Raw genomic sequence first — 25637 nt, 5'->3', positions numbered from 1 at the left:
TGATGAAAGGAGCAAACACAATGAAATAGTACCTCAAAAACCATTAACTGAAGCCAAATGCAGTCTCTCACCACAAGGCCAACTCCTACACTGATATGCATGGGTTCCTAGAACACTCACATAGTGGGGTAAGCCCATGCTACCAGGGATCCTGCCCTCCAGAAGATAATTCCAGGTTTATTTTGGCTCCCCCCTCATATTACAGAATTCTACTTTTGAAACCTATATAATTTCATTGACCAATATAATCCCAACATTCAGTTTAGGAGTAAACTAATAAAAAGAAGGGGAAAAGTGTCATTACATAATGATTTTAGTGGAATCACTTTTCTAAACTGCTTTAACTCTTTGTGCAAATTAGTTTCATGTAAGTATGAATTAAATGTTTTAAAGTTGTATTTTTCAGTCATTTTAGAGTCACAGAAAAATTAAGAAAAAGAAACAGAAATTTCCAATTTACCTCCTGCCCTCACATAACCACAGCCTCCTCCATTATGAACTTGCCCACAAGAGTGATATATTTCTTCCCGCGATAAACCTACATGGATCACCCACTTCCCCACTGAACTGTAGGCTTACTCTCTGTGTTGTACTTTCTGTGGGTTTACAAAAATGCCTAATAGCATGTATCCATTATTATAAATAGTATCATCGGGACTCATTTCAATAACCTACAAATTCTCTGTGCTCTTCTTAGTCATCCCTCCCACTCCCCTCAACCCCAGGCAATGAATGCTCTTTTTACCACCTGCATAGTTTTGCCTTTTCCAGGATATCATATGGTTGTAATAAACAGTATGTGGCATTTTCAAATTGGCTTTTTTATTTAGTAAAATACATTTAATGTTTCCTTATCTTTTCATGGCTTGATAACTCCTTTCTTGTTTGAATAGAACACTATTTATCCATTCAACTATGGATGGACATTTTGGAGGCTTTCAAATTTTGACAACTTAGAATAAAGCTGCTACAAACACTTGTGGATAAGTTTTTATGTGGACACAACTTGTCAACTCCTTTGGGTAAACCCAGGAGCACCATTACTGGATTATATGGTAAGAGTATGTGTAGTTTTGAAAGAACTGTCAAACCACCCTACTGAAATATCCCATATATATCCTTCCATTCCATTTTTTAACAGTTGACCAAGAAAGTTCACTGTTCCCACTTGCTACATGTCTAAGCCCCAGAGAATGAAAGCATACACCAGCACAACAGGTGGTCCTCACACCTGCTTAGCTCACACACTCCTTGCTGTGACCATGACCCTGAGCCTGCATGTGCTTCTCTCCTTTGCCCTGCTGCCCCATGTATCTGCAAGGGTCATGTGCATGTTCCATCCATGTACGGGACTTCCCTTATACAACACAAGTGCAAAGAGAGAATTATTAAGGACTTCAGGAAAGTGATAACAGAATATTAAACCAAGCCCAGGATTCCTTCTGCAACTGCACAGATCACATGCCCAGGAAGCTGGGTCTGCTCCCAGCTTCACTGGAGTCCTTAGGGTCCTAGGTCTTCTTTTTTTTTTTTTTTTTACTTTTTAAAACATTATTGTTCAAGTACAGTTTTCTGTCTTTTACTCCTGTCCAGCTCACCCTCCACCAGTGCTCCCCACCTCCCTCCCATTTACCCTCCCCGCCTTAGTTTTTGTCTATGTGTCCTTATACTTGTTCCTGTGAATCCTTCCCCTTTCCCCTGAAATTCTCTCCCCTCTCCCCTCTGGTCCCTGTCAGCCTGTTCTGTATTTCAGTGTCTTTGGTTATATTTTGCTTGCTTGTTTGTTTTGTTGTTTAGGGTCCTAGGCCTTCTATCAGTGTCTTTAGAGTATAATAAAGACAGTGCAGCTTAGAATTCAATTGTTCCACATGCAAATTGAAACTTCAGGCATGGTGGCCAGAAGTCTTTCTGCTCCCTTTCCCTCATGTTAATATGTTACAATATCATGAGTAACAAATTCATTCAAGATGCAAGGAAGAGCAATGATATTTAATGGAACAGAATGAAAATTTTCATGAGTTCATCCATGCAAAGTGCAATCTAAGAAGGCTCTGAATGGAATCCTCATACACTGCTGGTGGGAGTATAAATTGATGCAGCTTCTATGGAAAACTTTATGCCACTTCTTCAAAAAAATTAGAATAGAATTGTGCATCTGAGAGGTTCGCTATTTCCTGGTCGCTTAGAGTTATCGGCTCTGGGGCTTTGAGTTCTTGGGCCATATTTTGGACTGTTCTTGCCTGTTATGTATGAGGAGCAGAGCCCTACGTGTTCACCAGGGCCGAACCACTCAGTCGCTGGGTTGTGACGCCATATGAAATGTTAAAGGGACTTAGCTAAGAAAAAGAAGATAAAAAATATGAACAGTGAAAGGACAGCAAACTCACAGTTATTAACAACCACACCTAAAACAAAAGCAAACCAAGAGGACAGCTAGATCAAGAGCGGAACCATAGAAATGAAGAACACATGGAGGGTTAGCAACAGGGGAGTGGGAGGAGGAGAAGGGGGGAGAAGATACAGAAAATACGTAGCATAGATGGTAGGTAAAAAATAGATAGGGGAGGGCAAGAATAATAAGGGAAATATAGAATCTAAAGAACTTGAGACACGTGGTCATAAACTAAAGAGGGGAAGGGGGAGGGGGTGTGCAGGGTGGAGGGGATTGAAGGGAGGAATAGAACAACTGTAATGGTATAATCAATAAAATATATTTAAAAAGGAGAAAAAAATAGACTAGAGCTACCATATGCTCCAGCGATCTGTCATCTTGGTATATACCTAAAAAATTTGCAAACACTGATTCATAAAGATGTATGTACACCTAAGATCAACTCCACATTATTCACAATAGCCAAGACATGGGGAAAAACTCAGTTTCTTCAACAGGTGATTAGATAAAAGTGTTTGGTACCTATATATGATGGAATACTATTCAGCCATAAGAAAAGGACGAAATACTGCCATTTGTCTAGATGTGGATGGATCTTGAGGGTGTCATGCTAAATGAAATGAGTCAGGCATAAAAGGACAAAAATCACAAGACTTCACTTTTATATAGGACATAAAACAGAAAGCAACAAATGAACAAACTAAAAACTCAAGGGCATAGACAACTATATGATAGTGACCAGAGAGAAATGGGGTTCGGGGGACACTAAAGAATGTAAAAATGCTGGCCAATTATACAGTGACCAAGGGACACTAGACTTTTGGATGTGGGCATACAATGCAATATACAGGTGATGCATTATAAAATTGTACACATGAAACTTATATGCTGCTATTAACCAATACCACCCCCCAAATTTTAATTTTTAAAATGACATAAGTGGATATTTTGTTAGTGGTATATATAACACATTGTTCAAATTTATCAATAGAAATCATTTGAATAAGATTATTTTAAAGACTTCTATACCAAGTAGCTCAAAATATAAGCTCTCATGTCACCCCAACTGCACCAGTTTAATAATAATGTTAATTTAAGCAAGTCACTTCTACTCAACATCCCTCACTTTACCCATGCATAAAATGAGAGAGTACCTATTTACAGGGTCTTATCAGTACTGAATAAATAATGTATATAAAAAGCTAAGTGCCTGCAACTCAATAAAATTGAGCCAGCCTCTATTGCTTTTCTCTACACATTACATGATGGTCCTCATTTACTATGCACAGGTTTGCTTTAGGTGGTTAGTTTTTACAGAAAACAAAGGAGACAATGCCTATAATCACATCATAGAAGAAGGATATCTGCAAATAAAAAAGGAAAAGAGGTTGAACCGGTTACACTCCATAATGAGGTTTAGTAGAGACTTTAGGAAGTTACAATAGGCACTTAATGCCTCAATTCAGGGTGAGGAAGTTTTAGCAAAAGCAAGTCTCAAAGCATCCTATGTACATTGCAGGACTGATTCCCCATGGGAGAATCTATCTGTGGGCGTGGGTCCTGACTGGGCCCACACCACGAAGAACAATCTCCTATAGATAATGGTCTAAGAAAAAAACACTTTACATTTTTCAAATCAGCACAGAGAAAAATGAGATTTTGATCAATGTCACAGAAGTTAGACTAAAAAGAAAAGAAAAAACAAGAGCATAAGAAGCAAACCAAAATATTAGCAATGGGTCTAAATATATCAGTAACCAAAATGTATATAAATAGCAATTATTTGATTGAATCAAAGTTTTAAAATCTTGCTGCATATTGCTTATGAGAAAATACTAGAAACAAACAACCAAGAAAGCTGAGCACATAGAATGGAATTTTGCAGCTGCCCCTGTTTGAAGAGAATGAAGCTCCTCTCCTCCACCAACCCACTGTGTCCACCACACCCTCCAAAGGAATATCCCAAAGGAAGGCTGATTTTTCTGAAAGAGCAAGGAAACTCCAAGAGAACAGCGAGTTAATGAACTAAGTTAATACCTATAAGGTGGGATCTAAGAAAAAAGACAAAAGACAGAGTTTCCAAAAGTTAATATTCAGATAGAAAAGGGTAACGAAAGGAAAGCTCACAGACTAAATAGTAAAGAGAAATTAGGATTTACAACAAAAGATAAAATCAAAATTAAGAAAATTCTGTACTTTTATATGACAAACAATAAAAAAACAAGTGTTAATAACAGCTACTACATTTTTATCAGTGGTCCTTCTGTTGACGGGAGAGACCTGGTTCTTCTTGTTGACTCATGTAAAGAATTATATATCAGCAAATCTAGTAGTGTGTAATCAGTTTGTTAGTGGGCCATTCTCATGGAAGAGAACAGGACTGGGTAGAATAGAGGGGTGAAAGGCAAAGTTTCAGGGCAAAGTAGGGTGACATATGCAAGAATGGCTGAAGACCAGGGTGGCAAGCCCCTGGACAGCCTGAGGCCGGGTGGCCAGAGGTCCTGTGGCCCGAGAGCCAAGAGCACGCTGATCTCCCAAGAGAGAGAGAGTCCTTTGTTCTGAGGACTTATATAGTTGATGGGATAGGAGAAAAAATTACATATTGATTAATTGGTAAATGTGGTGCCAGCTCTCCCTGGGAGATGTAACTACCCAAATTTAGGTATGTGTGGGGGTCTGTTAGCCAGAATCCTTATCTTGCTCCAGACTCCATTTGTTCATCGTGTTGTAAACCAAATACTAGACAGGAGGTAGTTAATTTAAATTGGGGCACTTTCCAAAGTTATTTATGGGCTCTTTCTGTTAGCATCAGGGACTCCCTCACAAAACAGATAGTGACCAGAGGTAGGCAATTAACCGAAGTTGTTTTATGGGCTCTTTCTTTGAGCACCAGGGACACTTTCCCACATTCAGGCCTTGGGATGAAAGCACAGTGTCAAGGCTTTCTTTCCTAGATAGTGGAAATGCTACATAGAGTTTCAAAGACTTCCCTTCTTTCTCACTAACATAGTGTTTCTTGTAATGTTGAAACACCTGGCAATATTATTAGACAAGCCTGGCTGGTGTAGCTCAGTGGATTGAGCATGGGCCTGTGAACAACACGATCACGGTTCGATTCCCAGTCAGGGCACATGCCTGAGTTGCAGGCCAGTTCCCAGCAGGGGACTCACGAGAAGCAACCATACATTGATATTTCTCTCCCTCTCTCCTTCCCTTCCCCTCTAAAGATAAATAAATAAGATCTTCAAAAAATATTACCAGAAAGGCTCAGGACTGCTGAGTTAGCTTGTGAGACTCGTTTCCTTCCTCCTGTCTGCCTTGGCTTACTATTTATTCTACCTAATTGGTAAAAGGCATTTTCTGGCAACCAGGGTGCTAAATGTTGGCCAGTAACAGTATTGCAGTCTCAGAGTTCTTTCTATGCTGTCTCCTGCCTCACCTCAATGCTCATTCTTTTAAAACTTAGAATCTTTCATGAACTGTGTATAAAAGCACATTTCTTTTTTATGTTTATAAAGATTTTATTTATTCTTAGAGAGAAGGGAAAGGAATGAGAAAGAGAGGGAGTGAAACATCAATGTGTGGTTGCCTTTCGCATGACCACCTTGGAGACCTGGCCCAAACCTGACTGGGAATTGTGCCTGACTGGGAATTGAACTGGCAACCCTTTGGTTCACAGCCCACCCTCAATCCACTGCACTACATGAGCCAGAGCTAAGAGCATATTTCTAAATTTTCTGAAAACACATTAAGAGCAGACTGGAAACCCTCATGATCAAAATTATGTATAATACTTTGGGGCACAAGTATTTTGTAAAAAGTTCTCAAGGCAGACTTTAATAATCTTGCTTATGAACCTCACATTTATTAATTGTAAGGACCGTGTTTAAAATCTTCTTATATAAAATGTAACATGAAAAATATTGAAGTCACACAATATCATAAATATTTTGAAAACTTTATTTTTATTTCCATGTTTCAGTGCATTATTTACTAAACATAAACATTCCTTTGTCTTTAATGGCCCTGTGTATACGGAAGCCTAATCTGCCTAACAACTCTACTAATGTGCTTAAATAATTGGAAATTTGTATTGATGTCCTGTGTATTTGACGTTAAATAGTAGAATGCACCAGAGGGGATCATTTATAGACACTCAGCAGCCAGACTTTGTGCTCAGTTCCCCCTGCAGTTTCTGTCGCTGTGTCACCCAGAGCACAGTAGTACACTGCCGAATCTGACTCGTCCACTGACTTTTTCTCCAACTGAAAAGAACTTGGTTGTTTATGGTATGTGGCTTCAAAACGTTTGCTGCTTTCCTTGACATTGACCGCTGTGGCTTTTAGAAGGAGCACTGGACCTTCTCCAGGATACTGAACATACCAAAAGAGAGTTGGGTACCGTGTGGATTCATAGGAGCAGTTCACAGTCAGGGAATCCCTTTTGGACAGGGTCACTTGGCCTTCCATCTGGATCACTGAGTCTCCACAGGTTTGTCCTGGGGGGAAAAAAAAGAAAATTCTGTCACCACGGTCATAAAGTTCTTAAATGAAACCAAAGTTTACCAAGTTGCTGACAGGAGAAAGAATCTATATTTTAAAAGGCATGTTACTTACCAAGCACTAAGAGAACCACAGTCACTAAGCCTGGACACCAGTTCATTTCTACTGTGTTGCCTAAATAATGTTCTTGACACTTAACATGAGGAAATGTTAAAGTCACAGTGAAACACTAAGTCAACAGGAAATGTAGTCAATGTTTGTGTTAGGAAGTATCACCCCTTGGTGGACAGGGACTGACAAGGGACGCATGTTTCTTAGCTTCCTCACCAAATGGCAGTATGTTCTCATCACTGACTTATTTATGAGGCACATGACCCTTTTCAGTTGATGCTTTAAAATCTGAACAATGGCATCCTAAGCTCTCAAGGGTTTTTTTCCTTACAACAATACCTGACATCGAAGTACTTTAACAGAGCGTGCAAGATATACCTGTAGTTAGATGACATTGATTTTCTTGAGCATTTTCACACAGTACATTATATTCTCATGTACCCTCTGAGGGCCTGCCTATAACCCATTGGTTGTCACAAAATGGTTTGGAGCTGAAATCAGAGGAAGTAATTAGAAGTTTAGTTTCTTTGATTGAGTAATTCTTAACTTTTTAGCATTGTACGCAATACAGAACAGTGACTGACATTTTTTACATGCCTAGTAAATATTTGTTATATTAAGCAGAAATAAGTATTCTTTCATTGAGGATTCACTTACTACATGACATACAATATTTTCTCAGTCTTCAAATATTATCAATTGTAAAAACTGTTATCTCTTTAATGAAGCTTTCAGGAGAAAATAATTATAAGTGAAGGTACTAAATCTATAGAATGATCTTAGATCAATATCTTAATCTCCCACTATTTGTTCCTTTCAAGGTAAGATAGCTAACCAATGTGAGTCAAGAAAGGAATACTAATCCTATAGCCTTAATGTAGATTTAGTACCAAAAATGCTTTCTACTACCATGTATCTGCCACATTCTCCACCCAAACTTGAATGATATAACCCCCCCACACACACACACAGTAGAGAGCCCTGGAAATGTAGAAATACATAAAAAGCCTGGAGCATCTGTTAGAACTCTCTTCCTTATCACCTAGCAAATTGTTAAAGATATGACAGCTATTAGTCATACAACGGCTGATAGTAGAATCAATGCCAGTGAGTGAAAGCCAAAGATTCTAGGATCTCAACATTAACTTGAAAAAACATATTTTCCAGAATTGAGACCCACTGATATGAATATTTTAAAGCTCCCCCACGCAGTTTTGTTACCTTGAGCCTGATACCCATTTACAAGATTTCATTTGTGGTAACTGGCCTAGACCAAGAGGACCACAAAGATGAAGGAGAAAGTTCTAGGATCTGCATGGGGAAGTGTCCCAATGGCAACACAAATTTTCAAAAACTAGTCTTTTTCTATGAAGTGTCAGCAGCAAAAGCAAGCACTTCTTTGGTTCACTTACTATGGCCATTCTTTTATAAAACAACACCCAAAACCACTGAGAATTATCAGGGTAAAGTTCTAGAGAAGGACACATCTTTCTGTAAACACTTATCCACAGACATGGAGATGGACGCTTAGTTCAAGCTGTTTCCTGCAGTTCTCACTACACAGATTCAGATCAGGGGGCTTCCTGAGTCCTTGAGTCAACCTGTGAATAGTCTCATGGAGGTGGACATAGGAAATCCAGGTCCAGATGCTTCACTTCTCCTCCACCTCCCAAGGTACATTCTCAGAACCGGCCACAAAACTATGCTAGAAAGGAATTCTGAAAAAGCATCTATGGACTTTTATTCTGATCTACAAGAGGAAAACAAAATAAGTTGGGGTAAAGTTGGGTTGAAAGTAAACCATGCAGCACATGGGAATACAGAGTTGTTATGTATGTAGCAGGGTGCAGCCAAGGCAGGGGGCGCAAATGGGGATTTTTAATGGGGTCCAGAACTTGGTGTCCAGGAAGTATTAGAAAATATATACTTATATGCTGGATGTCCTCACCTCCACAAGTCTGAGCTGGGGAAGGGGACACATGGAGCAGGGCCATTGAGAGTTGTTTTGAATAGCAACAGTTTTGCAGATAACCTCTGCCAAAGGTCCTAAGGTAGAATGGTTATTTAACCTATCTATAAATTTTAACTGATTTCATAGATATGTGAAACAGCTGTGGCCAGGCTTTGAGCTGGGGGGTTGGGAGTGACCGCACCCTGGATGTAACTGGGATGCAACTCCCCCTGGTGACAGAACCCATGTAGAGCTTGAAGGTGGTTGGCTCCACACCACAAGGCCACACCTGCCTGGACTTACTATGACAACCCAATAAAGCTAGAAGAATAGAGGAATGCTGGAAGCGGTGGCCAATTTTGGGAGGAGTTGGGAATGCTGCAGCAGAGGAAGATTGGTGCTGAGATTTAAACCATTCAGGGGTGTTTTGGGACCAAGTGTCATAGAGAGAAAAAAAGATGATTCATTTACCTATTCACTTGTTGATGTGCATTCTTGGGGGATACCAGTTGTGGACTGTTACAAACAAAGCTACTATAAACATATGCGTATAAGATATTTTTTAAAACATATACTTTCATTTCTCTTTGGTCAATACCTGAGAGTAGAATGGCTGGATTAGTGACAGATTTACTACTGGCTTTGTTAAAATTAATGATTTGTTCTAGTAGCACTTTTGTACATACCTTTTAGATTTTGTACAAGATATGTACACTTTTAGGTTTTCTACTAGATAATCATGATGTCTGTGAGTGAAGATAGGTTTACATCTTCCTTTCAGAGCCACATGCTTTTGTTTCTTTCTTTTGCCTTACTGCACTACCAGAACCTCTGGCACAATTCTAAATACAAGAGGTGAGAGACAAAATTCCTGATCTTAGGGGGAAAGCATTTAGCCTCTCACCACCAAGCATGACATTAGATGCAGGGTTTTATAGAGGCCTATTATGAAGCTGTAGAAATTGCCTTTGATTCTGAATTTGCTGGAAGTTTATAATGAGGAATGGAGGCTGTATTTCTCAAATACTTTTTCTGTACCTGCTGATGTTACTTTCATTAATTGATCATTTGCTGAATATCACTCTCTTTGAGTATATTATTGATAAATTGTCACAATCAAATATTAAAGAAGACATTATTCTTCCATTTAACACACAATGAAACAAAGCTCACAAGTGCCTCGAAAGCATGTGACAGAGCTAACAGTATTCACCACAGTTCTCTCTGATAGCAAAATTCTGCTTCTTGGTTTTACCACTGCTGATTTTTTTCAGAGAAAATTTGAGAGAAAGACTAGAAGGTAGCAAATTACTTCTTGAGCTTTGAAATATCACAAGACTCCATGTCAGCATGTTCTTTATTTATGCAAATGGAACTAATAAAAATGAATAATTTCAGGTTTTGCTTTTTCAAAGAAAGGGAGAGGGAAACACGAAGTACACAAGCTACATTTCAGAAGCAGACCACTAGGTAGTGCCTTGGCCATTCCTTTTATACTATTAGACGTGTGACTCGAAGAATGCACTGCAGGAGTCTTCCAGACTTCTGTGACTCACCAGGAAACTGAAACTTCACTCATGGCTGGTGATCGCTTTCTTCCTCTGCCCTTAAAACTTGATTGTGATAATACAGTTTAGGCCACAGTTATCAAATTAATCAGTGTAAGTGGTTTTCGAAAAAAATTTTAAAGAATTTCCTTATGATGAAGCAATTCTTCTGAGAGCACAGTCCAAAAACTGCAAAGAAAGAATTAGAATTTAGGAGGTCAGTCCAGAATGCATCCAGCCATGAAATATGAAAAATAGAGACATTTATTGAAAAAGATACAAGATACCAGAAACATTGTACATAAGACAATGATACCTCAGTCCTCTTCAAAGTAGCTACCTTAGGACCTCATAAAGTTCAACTAATTGCCATCAGCTGCCCCATCAGTTTCCTGAATTTTATCAACATTCTATAATCTCTTCCCTTTCAAAGGTGATTTTACCTTTGGGAAAAGCCAGAAGTCATATGGCACCAAATCTGAGGTGTAGGGGTCGCTGAATCACTGGGTGATTTGGTGTCTTACCTAAAAACTGGACCAGACGTGATGCATGAAGTGGCACATGGTTGTGATGAAGCTGCCAACCACCAGTTCCCCAGAACTGTGGCCTTCTGAACCACCCAAAAAGTTTCCATGGAGAAATGTTGCAGATTAATGCAAAATACGATGCAGATTCTTTGCTCTCAATCATTTTGAATGCAAGAGACACACAGTACACGTGCTCAGTCAACAGCATCTACCTCCCCCACTGACTAGTAAAGTCATCATTGTTCACTCACACTCATTCCAGTCCACTCTCCTTGTTTGCCAGGTTACATCAATGTCACACAAACCATTTTCAATATATCGACACTGGCTGGTCTTTTTCCAGACAGACCTCATACATCCAAAATATTAATATATTTACACACATTTGTACAGGAAAATGAGGAAGCAACATAAATGTCCATGAGCACATCAATGGATAAACAAAATGCAGTACATACATACACTGGAATATTATTTTAGTTTAAAAGGAATGAAATTCTGACACAGGATGCCACATGGGTGAACCAGCAGGATACTACACTAGGTGAAAGATATTGGTCACACTATACCATGTGACCAATACTGCTGCACCCCACTTTACGAGGTCTATAAAACAGTTAAACTCATAGAATGAGAACTGAAAGGGTATTTGCCAGGGGCTGGAGGGGTGGGGGGATGGGATGTTATTGTTAATGGAGCACAACTTTTCAGTTCTTCAAGGCCAATGGAGTTCTTTTGGTGTAAATGTGCTTCATACCACTCAATTGTACACCAAACATAGTAAAAATTTATGATAAAATTATAAAAGTATAAAAATATCAAAAAAGGTTAAAAGTACCCTTTTCAAATTTTTACTATGCACATCTGCTTTCCCAACTCAATTAAAAGATGGAGTTTACAATACAAGATCACTTAGTAAACATCCATGATCATTCAAATTTTAAGGCTCTGAGAGAATGGGGTTAGAGGTAAGTGGAGGAAATACTATAAAATGAGGATTTTGGATTGTGGGGCATTAAAAAAAGAGGGCATGGAGCTGTGAAAATGAGCCACAGATGGCAAAAATGCTTCTAGAAGAGTGGTGAATTGAAGGGCAAAAGTAGAAAAAGATAGTTCACACTTTGCTTCTTCACAATGTTCCCCTAGAGCCACCAATTATTGCTCAGTTATGAGTGAGACTGGTGGGATTTACTGCAGGTAAATCTACATAAAGAAAATATGTTTTTCCATGCTAGCATGTTACTAAGATGGAAAAACACAAAGTGTGTCATATTGTAGCACCTAAGAAATTCAAGGAGGGTACCTTAACTAAGCTAATAAATTCAGATTCAACTATATCATCAAACAGTATAATAGAACATAACATACAAAAACACTAAAGCCACAGAAAGATTTCACAGCCTCCCTCTTCCAATAGTGCCTGTGTCATAAAATATACTCAATAAATACTTATTGAAGAAATTTATCTGAAAACCTTACAATACAACAAACTTTCACTAATTTTTAGATTCAGATGTTTCTGAATTTTCTTCATTATTTCTTGTAGCTCAATGTTTCACCAGATAGCAAATTGTTGTTTTTGGTTGTTCTTTGTCTTCGATAAACAATTTCAAACCAATTTCTCAAATACATAGATTTTTATTAATAATAATTGTACACATGGTCTATGGACCTAGAGAAGTATTTTCATAGAGTGTTTCTCCTCAAACCCTCCTACACCTGTGCTACCACAGCCCTGGCCACTTCCTAACAGTGCTGACAATTCCCAGCCTTGGTCTCTACAGCAGGTGGATGCATCAAGCAGAGCCCTGAGGTTTTGGTTCACCTCCTTCCTACACACCTCTCACTGTGGGCTCACTCAGGGCACAGAAATACACTGCAGAGTCCTCCAGCTGTGAAGGTGAGATGACAAGGTTGATGGAACGATTTGCTTTCTGAAAATTCAGTGAGTAGCGACCTTCTGTGGCATTTTTCTGGTTATAGGAGTCCTGACGAATAAGAAAAATTATTGCTCCACTGCTCAGCTGCTTGTACCAGAAGAGGTTGTAAGTTGTAGCACTAGTGTCATATGTGCAGTCCAGGGTCACAGCCTCCTTCTCCTGCACTGACATTGCTGGTTGGCCTTGAGTTACCTTCTGGGCAATACCGGATCCTGAAGGGGAAGATAATCACAAGGTTTGGGGATAAGTGATGTGGGAAAACATTCTTTTTTCCATACTGCTACATCTCCTTCCAAGGGAATTTATAAAACACTGCCTGGATCCCCAGCCCTTAGGTCGCAGAGGAGACCCACTCCCACTGGGTATTCCTACCTAGCCACACTGAAGCCAGGACCATCTTCAGAAGGCTAGAGAGTAACATTTTCAAGTTCTTCCAACAGGTGAAAAACACCTTATTCTTCTTCAGTTTCAGGGCCCTGCAAGGTGGGATGACTCTGACAGGAAGAGAAGAAATCCTGGGCTGTGTGCTGCTGCTGCCCCAGAACAGGAAACAGCGTTTCCTGGTGCAGCCAGTTGCTGTTGGTCACGTGAGCATTCTCTGCATAGGCTGTTGGGTGTCAGCCTACACCCACTCATTCAGCTGACAGTGTCACCCAACCAAACTTTTTCAAGGATTAACTACCACTTCTTAAATTTTATTTTTAATATTACTTTGTATTAATTTCAGTTATGCAGCATAGTGATTACACAATCACATGCTTTACAAATGTGCCCCCTGATATTTTCAGTACCTACCTGGCAAGATACATACTTACTACAATATCTTTTGCTGTATTACCCTATGCTACACTTTACATCCTAGTGACTATTTTATAAATACCAACTTGTACTTTTAACCCCTTCACATTTTGCACCCCGATTCCCAGCTTTCATCTTCTCTGGCAACTATCTTCAACACTCTAAACCATGATAGCCATCCTAACAGCTGTGACAGAGTACCTCATTGCAGTTTTGATTTGTGTTTCTCTTACAGCTAGTCAAGTTATGTCACTTTTCATGTATCTGTTCACCATTTATATATTTTCTTGTGACAAGTGTCTTTTGAGGTCCTCTGCCCATTTTTTAGTCAATTTTTTGTTGTTGAGTAGTATGTGTTCTTTACATATTTTGAATTTTAACCACTTATTGGATAAGTTGTTTGCAAATATCTTCTTCCATTTGATTGGTTGCCTTTTCATTTTGTTTACAGTGTTTCTTGCTGTGCATAAGGTTTTCAATTTGTTTTAGTCTCATTCATTAATTGTGCTTTTACTTCCCCTGCCTTTGAGATCAAATTCATAAGGTCCTCTGTAAGATCAAGGTCCGTATGTATAGTATCTATGTTATCTTCCATGTAATGTACTTTTTCAGGTCTTATATTTAGGTCTTTGAAACATTTTGAGTTATATTTGTGTGTGGTGACGATTGGAATCCTTGATACCAGATAACAACCACCCTAATGCTGCAGTTGAGCTCTATAAAGCCATTGTTAGTGCAACAAAGTTTTGTTGAATGTGGTATTCAATGACAAGTGCTACAAAGGCCAAATAATGACTAAGTCACTATTAATACTGCTAGACTGAATCTTCATCAATAATAACACAAACACTTGAAATGATGAACTATGTGTATAAATTACTTGAAAGTTCAAACCACCAAGCATAGAAAAAACTGCCAGTGGTGGCAGAGATGGGGCTCAGGCATGCACTTTCTCAGATCATGAAACTGACACCTCAAAAGATTGTGTATTCTATTGTTACATTCATATGACATTCTAAAAAAGGCTAAAACATAAAACAACAGAACAATGTGTAATAGGGGAGTGTGTGATTACAAAAGGACAGCAAAAGACAGTATCATTAGCAATGAAACTATTCTCTATCTTGATCATGTGATGCTTACATAATCTACACAACATGTTAAAATCAAAATTTACAGAACTATACTCCGAAATCAGTTTGTTAGTATGTGATTATTTGTTCAAAATTTAAAATATTCATAGAGGTACAAATTAGAACCACAGTGAGATACCACTTCACACTGGTCATAATGGCTTCATAACCAAATCAACAAACAAGTGTTGGTGACGTTGTGGAGAAAAAGGAACCCTAGTGAACTGCTGGTGAGAATGCAGTCTGGTGAAGCCAATGTGGAAAACAGTATGGGTTTCCTCAGATAACTAAAAATGGAACTTCCTTTTCACCTGGCAATTCCACTGTTGGGATTATACCCTAAGAATTCAGAAACCCCAATTCAAAAGAACCTATGCACCCCAGTGTTCATAGTAGTGCAACTTACTATAGCCAATTTCTGGAAACAGCCCAAGTGCCCACCAGTAAATGAATGCATAAAAAAACTAGTACATTTACACAACTCACTACTATGCAGCAGAGAGTAAGAAGGAATGAAATCCTACACTTTGCTACAGCATGGTGGAACTGGAGAGCAGTATGCTAAGTGAAATAAGCCAGGCAGTAAAAGACAAATACCATATGATCTCACCTGTAAGTGGAACCTGGTCAAGAAAACAAACAAGTGTGCTAATTAGAACCAGAGACATAAAAGTGAAGAACAAACTGAGAGTAATCAGATGAAACGGAGGTGGGGTGTAATGGGGAAAACAAGGGGAAGGGTCTTCAAGGGACATGGACAAAAGACCCATGGACCAAGATTATGGGGAGAGGGGGAAAACTGAATGTGGGAGGTGGGAGGTGGGGGTGGGTTGGGCAGTGGTAGAGTAATGGAGGGAAAATGGGGATAACTAATGACCAACAATAAAAAGTAATAGGATCAATCAATAAACAAAATGTTTTAAAAATAAAATAAAATAGAGATTAAAGTGGCAAACAAGGAAATAAAAATAACAAATGCAGAAGAAAAAGGTGGCACACTGATTAGCTTCATTTGGGGGAAAATTCACCCAGGCTTTGGAAATTATCTTCGAGATAGTCAATAAACATCTCCTGTTTTAGGCTAGGGTGAAGGAGTCTTAGCAAGAGCAAGTCATAACAGTGTGAATGTATTTTCTAAGCCTAATTCCCATGGAAAAACCTGGTTTGAGGGTGTGGCTCATGCCCACCACATCGCTTCTGTAGGATTACCATAAACAGCTGGGTCACATTTGGCAGCCCCAAAACAACCTGTCCCCTACACCACACCACTCACCAGAAATAAATATCTTTAGGAAGAATATAAGAGATATTAAAAATAACCTTCCACTGACCATGAGTAGGAGAATTAGGATATTAATAATCAATACAAATTCTTTCATTACATTGATTATCTGTAACATGAAAAGAAATAGCATTTTTAATCTAAAAAAAGTTGTGGTCAGTAATGTTTCATTCAATCAAAACATGAAGACAAGGCAGAAAAATTTGTCACAAGCTATCTGTAAATTATCCATTCATCTAATGCCTGTTGCATTCCACTAATAATAGTAAGGTAGCTGGTAAATACTTATAAAAATGTCCCTCTATAGCTCATACTGGAAACAAAAAGCACAAGTCTAGGAATAAATTTTATTGTCTTGAAATAACAGAGCTTTATTGAGAAAGAAAGATTTGTATTCATTTAAAAATGTACATTCTTAATTAATGAAATAAATATATATGGTAAAAATTTTGATATTCAAAAATCAATTTATAAATTTAATTCTATCACAAAGCTTAAATTAAAATTATGAATAAATACCAAAATTCACCTTTCTTTCTTTAACAAATGTCTACTGATTGTCGACTATGTGAAAAAGGTTGTGCTAGTTACTGAGGCTATAACGGTAAATAATAAACAATTCTGTCTTCTAGATTCTCTGAGAGACTAAATGTGGACAAATATGTATGGAATTTGGTAAAAGAGAATTGCTTTGTGGGTTTAATTGGAAGCTCACATTCTCAAATCACTTCCAATCCTGATTGCCTCATATACACAAATAATATATACCACCACAGAGCTCTGGGAACAAAATGTCACATTTTCTTAAAAAGAAAGTGATCAGACCACAAGGAAAACATGGTCACATTTTGTCATCAAAAGAGAAGAAAATTAATACAAACCTGTAATTTATTAAAATCTCTCAGAACTATTAAAAAGCAGGCATTGCAGGAGAAGTATTGATGAAATGTAAAATGCTCAATTCAAGATGTATAATTCAATGAAGAAATTATTATTCTAGCTATAATAAAAATTGATTCAAAAATTAATGTAGGTATTACCAATATTACCTGACTACATAGCATAAACTTCAAATTTTTGTACTCTACTTATTTTCTATATTTGGCATATCATTATTTTAATAGAAAATTTAAAATGCTGTTTTGAAAACAAAATATTCGAAAGCCAGACCATGATAAGAATTCTGATACTGATGATAAGGGTATTTTTAGTAGGACAGAATTAGTATAGCAAATACAAAAAGGTAATTAAAGCAAAATTTTTAAAATTAAATTGAACTAACTGGCAGCAGTATACCCAACAAAATGTTCTAACACTTTCTTGGTCATCTTGAAACTAACCTTTCTATTAAGTGTTTTTAACATACATAACAGAAGTTTCCACTAGGAGACAGGTTTATGTACAGGATTCAGGTGCCTGGGAGGCAATGTGTACTTGCTGCACAGAAGTACACAGCTGAGTCTCCAGGCTGGGTGTTTTTGATGTACAGGGAGAATTGCCTGGTCGTCTTATTGAATAAAACAGTGAGTCTTTCATGCTGCTTTTCATTCTCAGTTGAACGAATGTGTATAAGGAACTGGGGACCTTTTCCAGCTTCTTGCTTATACCACGGAAAGTATTGTGAAGCACTGTCTGAATAAGAACAGGTGATGACAGAGGTGTTTCCCTCCTGGACACTCAGGGTAGGAGGATGCTGATTCACGTCCTCTCCTTGGCTGACACCTATGCAGCAAGAAAAATTCAGAGAAAGGAGAAGAATGAACAGATTATTATGCTTCGAAATTTTCTCTCTACAGTAACTAAGGAAACACAAATAAAGCCAGGCTTGGCTTCTAAAATAATACCCCATAAAAGAGTTTATTTCCCATTAACCCTCAACTCACAGTCCAGCTGCAGCCAAAAGAACATGAAGAATGCTCCAATGTATGTCTTCATTCTTCTTATTTGAGATCAATTGTGGACCTGCTACCTACAGCCAGGGGAGCTCCTGCTGTTATCAAGTTATCTCTTTTCCTCTATCAATCTGAAAATAAGAGTTTCTCACGTTCTCTCACCAGCCAATAGGGGAGACTGTGCTTAAAGACTGTGCTTCTGTCAAAGCCTATTCATTCAGAACCAGTAAAATGAACCCCCACATATTCTGCATCAGCAGAGGTGCACTACCACCTTGTGGTCACATCTCTAACTCCTGAACTTGCTGGTTTAATGTAATTTTGCCCTTTGCCTATGAGAGACTCAGACACAAAAAGGCACTAATACATCAAACAAATTAACTCTTAGATCAGATATTACAAAAGAACGTAGAGAATAGTATTTATACCTCTTCACACAACTGAATTATTGTCAATATTTTAGAAAGATGCAGATGCTGTTGGTACTTATTCAACGAGGGCCCAGTTTTACATGTTTTAAGTCAGGAAAGTGTCATGATTCACTCTCATAAACAAAGAAAATATAAAGCCCTTCTTTTGAAGCTGTGGTACATACACACAATGGAATACTACTCAGCCATAAAAGGAAAGAAGTGTCACTTTTTGTGAAAGAATGCATGGACCTAGAAGGTATTATGCTAAGTGAAGTAAGTTATAGAAAGAAAGACAAATACCATAAGATTTCAATTATATGTGGAATCTAGCCCTGGCTGGTGTGGCTCAATGATTGAGAACCAGCCTGCGAACAAGAAGGTAATTGGTTTGACTCTCAGTGAAGGCACATATCTGGGTTGTGGGCCAGGATCCCATTTGGGGCAGGGGCAGAGAGCAGTGCAAGACACAACTAACTGATGTGTCTCTCACACATAGATGTTTCTCTCCTTCTCTTTCTCCCTTTCCCACATTCTAAAATGAACAAATAAAATCTTTTTTAAAAAAGGAATGTCACAGACATGTAAATTACCACATAGAGAGTATAATCAATATATCATAAGAGCTCTGTATGGGGCCAGGTGGGGACTTGAAGCATGGGGACCATTGTGTAAAGTACATGATTTCTAATCACTCTGCTGTATTCTGAAACTAATACAAAATATTATTGAACCTACCCTTCATGACAGAATGGATGGAATTGGAAAGCATTATGCTAAGTGAAATAAGCCAGGCAGTGAAAGATAAATACCATATAATCACCTATAAGTGGAACCTAACTAACAAAACAAACAAGCAAGAAAAATACAAAGACATTGAAGTAAAGAACAAACTGACAGTAATCAGAGAGGAGTGGGTAGAGGGATAATAGGGAATAATTGGGGAAGAGTCATCAAGGAACATGTATAAAGGACACATGGACAAACCCAAAGAGGGTAGGTTCAAGTGTGGGAGGCAGTGATGGGTGGGGTGAGGTCTGGCATGGTTGGGTGATAAGAGGGACAACTGTACTTGAACAGCAGTAAAAAAATAAGTTAAAAAATAAAATAACTGTCGAGTGGAAAAATAAACTGTAACTGAATTTTTTATATAAATATGAGAAAGAAACATTTTCTTTTCAGATAAACTTCATTTGTCTGTTATGAAGAAAAGCTTTTTCTTTTTTTAAATTAGTATTATTGTTGTTCAAGTACAGTTTTCTTCCTTTTTCGCCCACTTCTCTCCACCACTCCAGCGTTCCCCATCTTCCTCCCCCGTTTCTACCCCCACCTTGTTATTGCCCGAATGTCCTTTGTAATTGTTCCTGTAAACCCTTCATCCTTTTCCCCCATTATCCCCTCCCTTCTCCCTTCTCCCTTTATATATTTTGGCTGTTTTGATTAAAGTGGCCATGTACTACAGTTTGATATCAGGTATGGTGATTCCTCCTACATTGTTCTTATTTCTCAAAATTGCTGCAGCTATTTGGGGTCATTTATGGTATCATATAAATTTCTGAAGTGTTTGTTCCATATCTGATCACTGTCAGCCTGTTCTCAATTTCAATGTCTTTGGTTATACTTTGCTTGCTTGTTTGTTTTGTTGATTAGGTCCCTGTTAATGGTGATAATGGTGACAGCATATGGTATTTGTCTTTCATTGCCTGACTTATTTCAGCTAGCATAATGCTCTCCAGTTCCATCCATGCTGCTGCAAAAGGTACGGGCTTCTTCTTTGTTTCTGCTGCGTAGAATTTCATTGTGTAAATGTACCAGTGGTTTGATCCACTCATTTACTGATAGGCACTTTGGTTGCTTCCAGCACTTGGCTATTGTAAATTGTGCAGCTATTAACATTGGGGTGCATAGGTTCTTTTGGATTGGTGTTTCAGCGTTCTTAGGATGTAATCCTAGCAGTGGAATTGCCAGGTCAAAAGGCAGTTTCATTTTTAGTTTTCTGAGGGAATTCCATACTGTTTTCCAGAGTGGTTGCATCAGTCTACAATCCCACCAACAGTGCACTACGTTTCCCTTTTCTCCACACCTTTTCCAACATTTGGTGTTTGTTGCTCTGTTTATGATGGCCATTCTGACTGGTGTGAAGTGGTATTTCATAATGATATTAAACATCTTTTTGTATCTCTAGACCCTCCATGTGTCCTCCTTGGAGAAGTGTCTGTTCAAGTCCTTTGCCCATTTTTAAGTGGGTTGCTTGTCTTCTTAAAGTGGAATTGTGTGAGTTCTTTATATATTTTGGAGATCAAACCCTTGTCTGAGGTATCATTGGCAAATGTGTTTTCCCTTATGGTGGGTTCTGTTTTTACTTTAATACTATTTCCTTTAGCTGTGCAGAAGGTTATTATTTTGATGAGATCCAATTTGTTTATTCTTTTTTTATGTCCCTTGTTCTAGGGGACATATCAGTAAAAATATTGCTGTGTGGAATATCTGAGATTTCCCTACCTGTGTTCTCTTCTAGGACTTCAATGGTGTCACAACTTATATTTAAATATTTCATTCACCTTGAATTTATTTTTGTATATGGTATAAGTTGGTGATAGAGTCTCATTTTTTGCATGTAGGTCTCCAGACCTCCCAACACCATTTGTGGAAGAAGCTATCTTTCCTCCATATTATGCTGCTGCCCCTTTTGTCAAATATTAATTGGCAGTAGAGACTTAGGTTTATTTCTGGGCTCTCTGTTCTGTTCCATTGGTCTATGTGTCTGTTCTTATTCTGGAACCAGGCTGTTTTGATTAAAGTGGCCATGTACTACAGTTTGATATCAGGTATGGTGATTCCTCCTACATTGCTCTTATTTCTCAAAATTGCTGCAGCTATTTGGGGTCATTTATGGTATCATATAAATTTCTGAAGTGTTTGTTCCATATCTGTGAACTATGCCATTGATATTTTAATAGAGATTGCATTGAATCTATAAATTGTTTAGATAGTATGGACATTTTGATGATGTTAATTCTTCTGATCCATAAACATGATATATGTTTCCATTTGTTTGTGTCTTCCTTAATTTCTGTCTTCAGTGTTGTGTACTTTTCTGAGTACAGGTCTTTTACCTCCTTGGTTAGGTTTATTCCTAGGTAGTTTATTTTTCTTGTTGCAATATCAAATGTGATTTTTATCATAATTTCTGAATCTGGTATTTCATTGTTAGTGCACAAAAATGCCTTTGATTTCTGGATATTGACCTTGTATCCTACTTTTTTGCCAAATTCATTTATTAGGTCAAGCATTTTGGGGGGGAATCTATAGAGTTTTCTATGTACACTATCATGTCATCTGCAAACTGTGACAGTTTTGTTTCCTCTTTGGAAACAAAGGCATCCAATTTTGATGCCTTTTATTTCTTTTTCTCGTCTGATTGCTGTGTCTGGGACTTCCAATACTATGTTGAATAGAAGTGGTGAAAGTGGACAACCTTGTCTTGTTCCTGATCTCACTGGAAAAGTTTTTAGTTTTTGCCCACTAAGAATGATGTTGGCTGCAGGTTCCTCATATATGGCCTTTATATTTTAGTGCTTGATTCCCACTTTGGTGAATGTTTTTATCATAAATGGGTGCTGTACATTATCAAATGCTTTTTCCATATCTATTGATATGATCATGTGATTTTTATCTTTGCTTTTGTTTATGTAATGTATTACATTTACTGATTGAGAATATTGTAGCATCCTTGCATCCCTGGGATGAATGTCACCTGGTCATGGTGTATGATCTTTTTAATGGATTGCTAGATGTGGTTTGCCAATATTTTGTTGAAGATTTTAGCATTTATGTTCACCAGCAATATTGACTTGAAGTTTTCTTTCTTTGTTGTGTCTTTATCTGGTTTTGGGATTAGGATAATGCTGGTCTCATAACAAGAGTTTGGGAGTCTTCCATCTTCTTGGATTTTTTGGACTAATCTGTGAAGGATAGGGATTAGCTCTTCCTTAAATGCTTTGTAGAATTCTCCTGTGAAACCATCTGGTCCAGGGCTTTTGTGTGTTGGTAGATTTTGATTACTGCTTCAGTTTTATCAGATATTAGTGGTTTGTTCTGGTTTTCTGCTTCTTCTTCATTGAGTTTTGAAAGTATATTTTTCAACAAATTTATTCATTTCACCTAAGTTTTTTTAATTTCTTGCCATGTTGTTTGTAGCAATTTCTTACAGTCCTTTGTATTTCTGTGGTATCAGTTGTAATCTCTCCTCTTTCATTTCTGATTGTGTTTATTTGGGTCTTCTCCCTTTTTTTCTTGGTGATCCTGCTTAAAGGATTGTCAATTTTGTTTATCTTTTCAAAGAACCAGCTCCCGCATACATTGATCATTAGAATTGTGCTTTTCATCTCTATGTCATTTAGTTCTGCTCTAATCTTGGTTATTTCCTTTCTTCTACTTGTTCTGGGCTGTCTTTGTTGTTGTTCTTTGAGTTCTTGTAGGTGTAGTGTTAGGTTGTTTATTTTAAATGTTTCTATCTTTTTTAGGTAGTCCTGTATTGCTATGAACTTCCCTCTCAGGACTGCCTTCACTGTTTCCTTAAGTTTTGGGTTGTTGTGAGTTCATTTTCATTTGTCCCAGGAATTTTTTTTTATTTCCTCCTTAATCTCCTTCTTGATCCATTCATAGTTCAATAGCATCCCTTTCAATCTCCATGAGTTTATTTTCTTGAGGTTACTTTATAGTTCCAATTCCTTGTGGTCAGAGAAAATACTTGTTATGATTTCAATTTTCTTGAATTTTTTGAGGCTTGTTTTATGACCTATCATGTGGTCTATCTTTGAAAGTGTTCCATGTGCATTTGAAAAGAATCCAATGTGTATTTTGCTTCTTTGGAATGAAAGGCTCTCTCTATATATATATCAGTCAAGTTTGTTTGATCTAGGACATTGTTCAATGCTGCAATATCTTTGTCAATATTTTGTTTGGAAGATCTGTTCATTTTTGAAAGTGGGGTGTTAAAATCCCCTAGTATAATTGTGTTGCTGTCAATATCTTTCTTGAAGTCCTCTAATATTTTCTTTATATATTCAGGTGCTCCTATGTTGGATTTATATATATTCACAATGTTTATGTCTTCTTGATGGATTCTTCCCTTGAGTATTATGAAGTGACCTTCTGGGTCTTTTTTATGGCTTTTTAAGTGTATTTAGTCAGATATAAGTATTGCTACCCTGGCTCTTTTTTCTTGTCCATTTGCTTGGAGTATTTGTTTCCAGCCCTTCACTTTCAGTCTCTGTAGGTCTTTTGTTCTGAGATGGGTCTCTTGTTGGTAGCATATTTGTGGGGCATGCTTTCTTATCCATTGGGCTACTCTATGTCTTTTCATTGGAGCATTTAATCCATTTGTATTTAAGGCTATTATTAATAGGCACTTATATATTGCCATTGTTTCATACCTGTGTTCCTCTCTCTCTCACTCTTCACCTTCCTTTTCTTAAAGCAGTCCCTTTAGCATCTCTTGCAGAGCTGTCTTGGTGGAGATGTATTCTTTTAGACTTCTTTTTTCTTGGAAGCTCCTTATTTGGCTTTCCATTTTAATTTAGAGCCTTGCTGTGCAGAGTAATCTTGGTTGCAGGCCTCTGGCTTTCATTTCTTGGAGTATTGCTTGCTATTCTCTTCTGTCTTGGAGCATTTCCATTGAGAAATCATCTGCTAGAATTATCGGGGCCGCCTTGTGTATTGCTTCCTTTTTCTCTTCTGCTGCTTTTAAGATTCTCTCTTTGTCTTGGAATTTTGCAATTTCAACTATGTTGTATCTTGAAGTGGTCCTCTATAAGTTACTCTTGATTGTGACTCTCTTTGTTTCCTGGTTTTGTGTGACTTTTTTCTCATCAAATTAGGGAATTTTTTCATTATTACTTTATCAAACAGGTTTTCTCTCCTTCGCTCTTCTTCTTCTCTTTCTGGTATCCCTATTATATGGATATTGTTATGTTTCATGTTGTCTTGTAGTTCCCTGACCACCTGTTTATTTTTTCTGAGTCTCTTTTTTTTTCTTGCTCTTTCTGGGTGTTTTTTCTACATTGTCCTCCAGCTCACTGATTCTATCCTCTGCTTCATCCATCCTGCTTGTAAGTGCTTTTAATGTGTTTTTTATTTCTGAGATTTTATTGTTCATTTCTTCCTGGTTTTTGTTTATAGCTTTTATTTTCTATTTTTATGCCTCTGTAGTTCTCACTTGGTTCCTTGTAGTTGTCTGTCAGGTCCTTGGGCATTTTTATAACCATTAATTTGAAATCTATAGCTGATAGTTTGGCTACCTGCATTTTGTTTAGCTCTTTTAGTGGGGAGTCTTCCATTCCTTTTGACTGCATTTTCTTTTTTGTCTCCCCATTTTAGTTGACTTTTTTGTTTGTTTCTGCACTTCCTGATGTTTTGATTTGTTAGCTGCCTTTGTCTCTTTGTAGGGTGAATTTCTATGGCAGGAATTCTATGAAGTTCAGTGGTGTGGTCTCTGATCTCCTTGACTGGACACTCTATGTTTGCTCTTTCTTGTTTGTGTTGGCCGACTTGTTGTACTTGGGTTTGTACCTTTTGGTGGTTCCTTTATTGGTAGTTTTTCTCCTTCAGCAAGTATACTGATATTCGTAGCTCCCACCTATTCTTCTATGTGATGAGTGGCAGGAGGTAGGCAAAATGAATTAAGACAGCAGGAAAGTATTTTATGGCATTTAAAGTACCAGCAAGTAGAGAAGAGGAGAAGTAGAGAAGTAGAGAAGAGGTTTCACAGGAGAATTCTACAAAACATATAAGGAAGACCTAACTCCTATTCTTCACAGGCTATTCAAAAAAAATCCAAAATGATGGAAGATTCCCAAACTCTTTTTATGAAGCCAGCATCATCCTAATTCCAAAACCAGGTAAAGACACAACAAAGAAAGAAAACTTCAGGCCAATATCACTGATGAACATAGACGCTAAAATCTTCAACAAAATATTGGCAAATCTATCCAACAATACACCAAAAAGATCATACACCATGACCAAGTGGAATTCATCCCAGGGATGCAAGGATGGTTCAATATTCACAAATCAGCAAATGTAATACATCATATACACAAAAGCAAAGACAAAAACCACATGATCATATCAATAGATGCAGAAAAAGCT

At 37.7% G+C, this 25637-nt stretch overlaps 3 gene segments (V, D, J or C); all 3 read right to left on the bottom strand.

The window, feature by feature from the left end:
• Positions 1–6534: 6534 nt before the first annotated feature.
• LOC118987149 (T cell receptor alpha variable 9-2-like) lies at positions 6535–7063 on the bottom strand. The segment is given in 2 exon segments: positions 6535–6890; positions 7009–7063. Coding segments are annotated over 2 exon segments (402 nt in total).
• A 5562-nt stretch (positions 7064–12625) lies between these two features.
• Positions 12626–13426, bottom strand: LOC118987146 (T cell receptor alpha variable 14/delta variable 4-like). The segment is given in 2 exon segments: positions 12626–13182; positions 13343–13426. Coding segments are annotated over 2 exon segments (369 nt in total).
• A 4092-nt stretch (positions 13427–17518) lies between these two features.
• LOC118987147 (T cell receptor alpha variable 13-1-like) lies at positions 17519–18148 on the bottom strand. The segment is given in 2 exon segments: positions 17519–17905; positions 18067–18148. Coding segments are annotated over 2 exon segments (366 nt in total).
• Positions 18149–25637: the final 7489 nt, after the last annotated feature.

Source organism: Sturnira hondurensis, unplaced genomic scaffold (assembly GCF_014824575.4).
Source record: "Sturnira hondurensis isolate 20B ecotype Veracruz unplaced genomic scaffold, ASM1482457v3 Scaffold0005100, whole genome shotgun sequence".
NCBI lineage: Eukaryota > Metazoa > Chordata > Mammalia > Chiroptera > Phyllostomidae > Sturnira > Sturnira hondurensis.
This window is presented reverse-complemented; position numbering and strand designations above follow the sequence as displayed.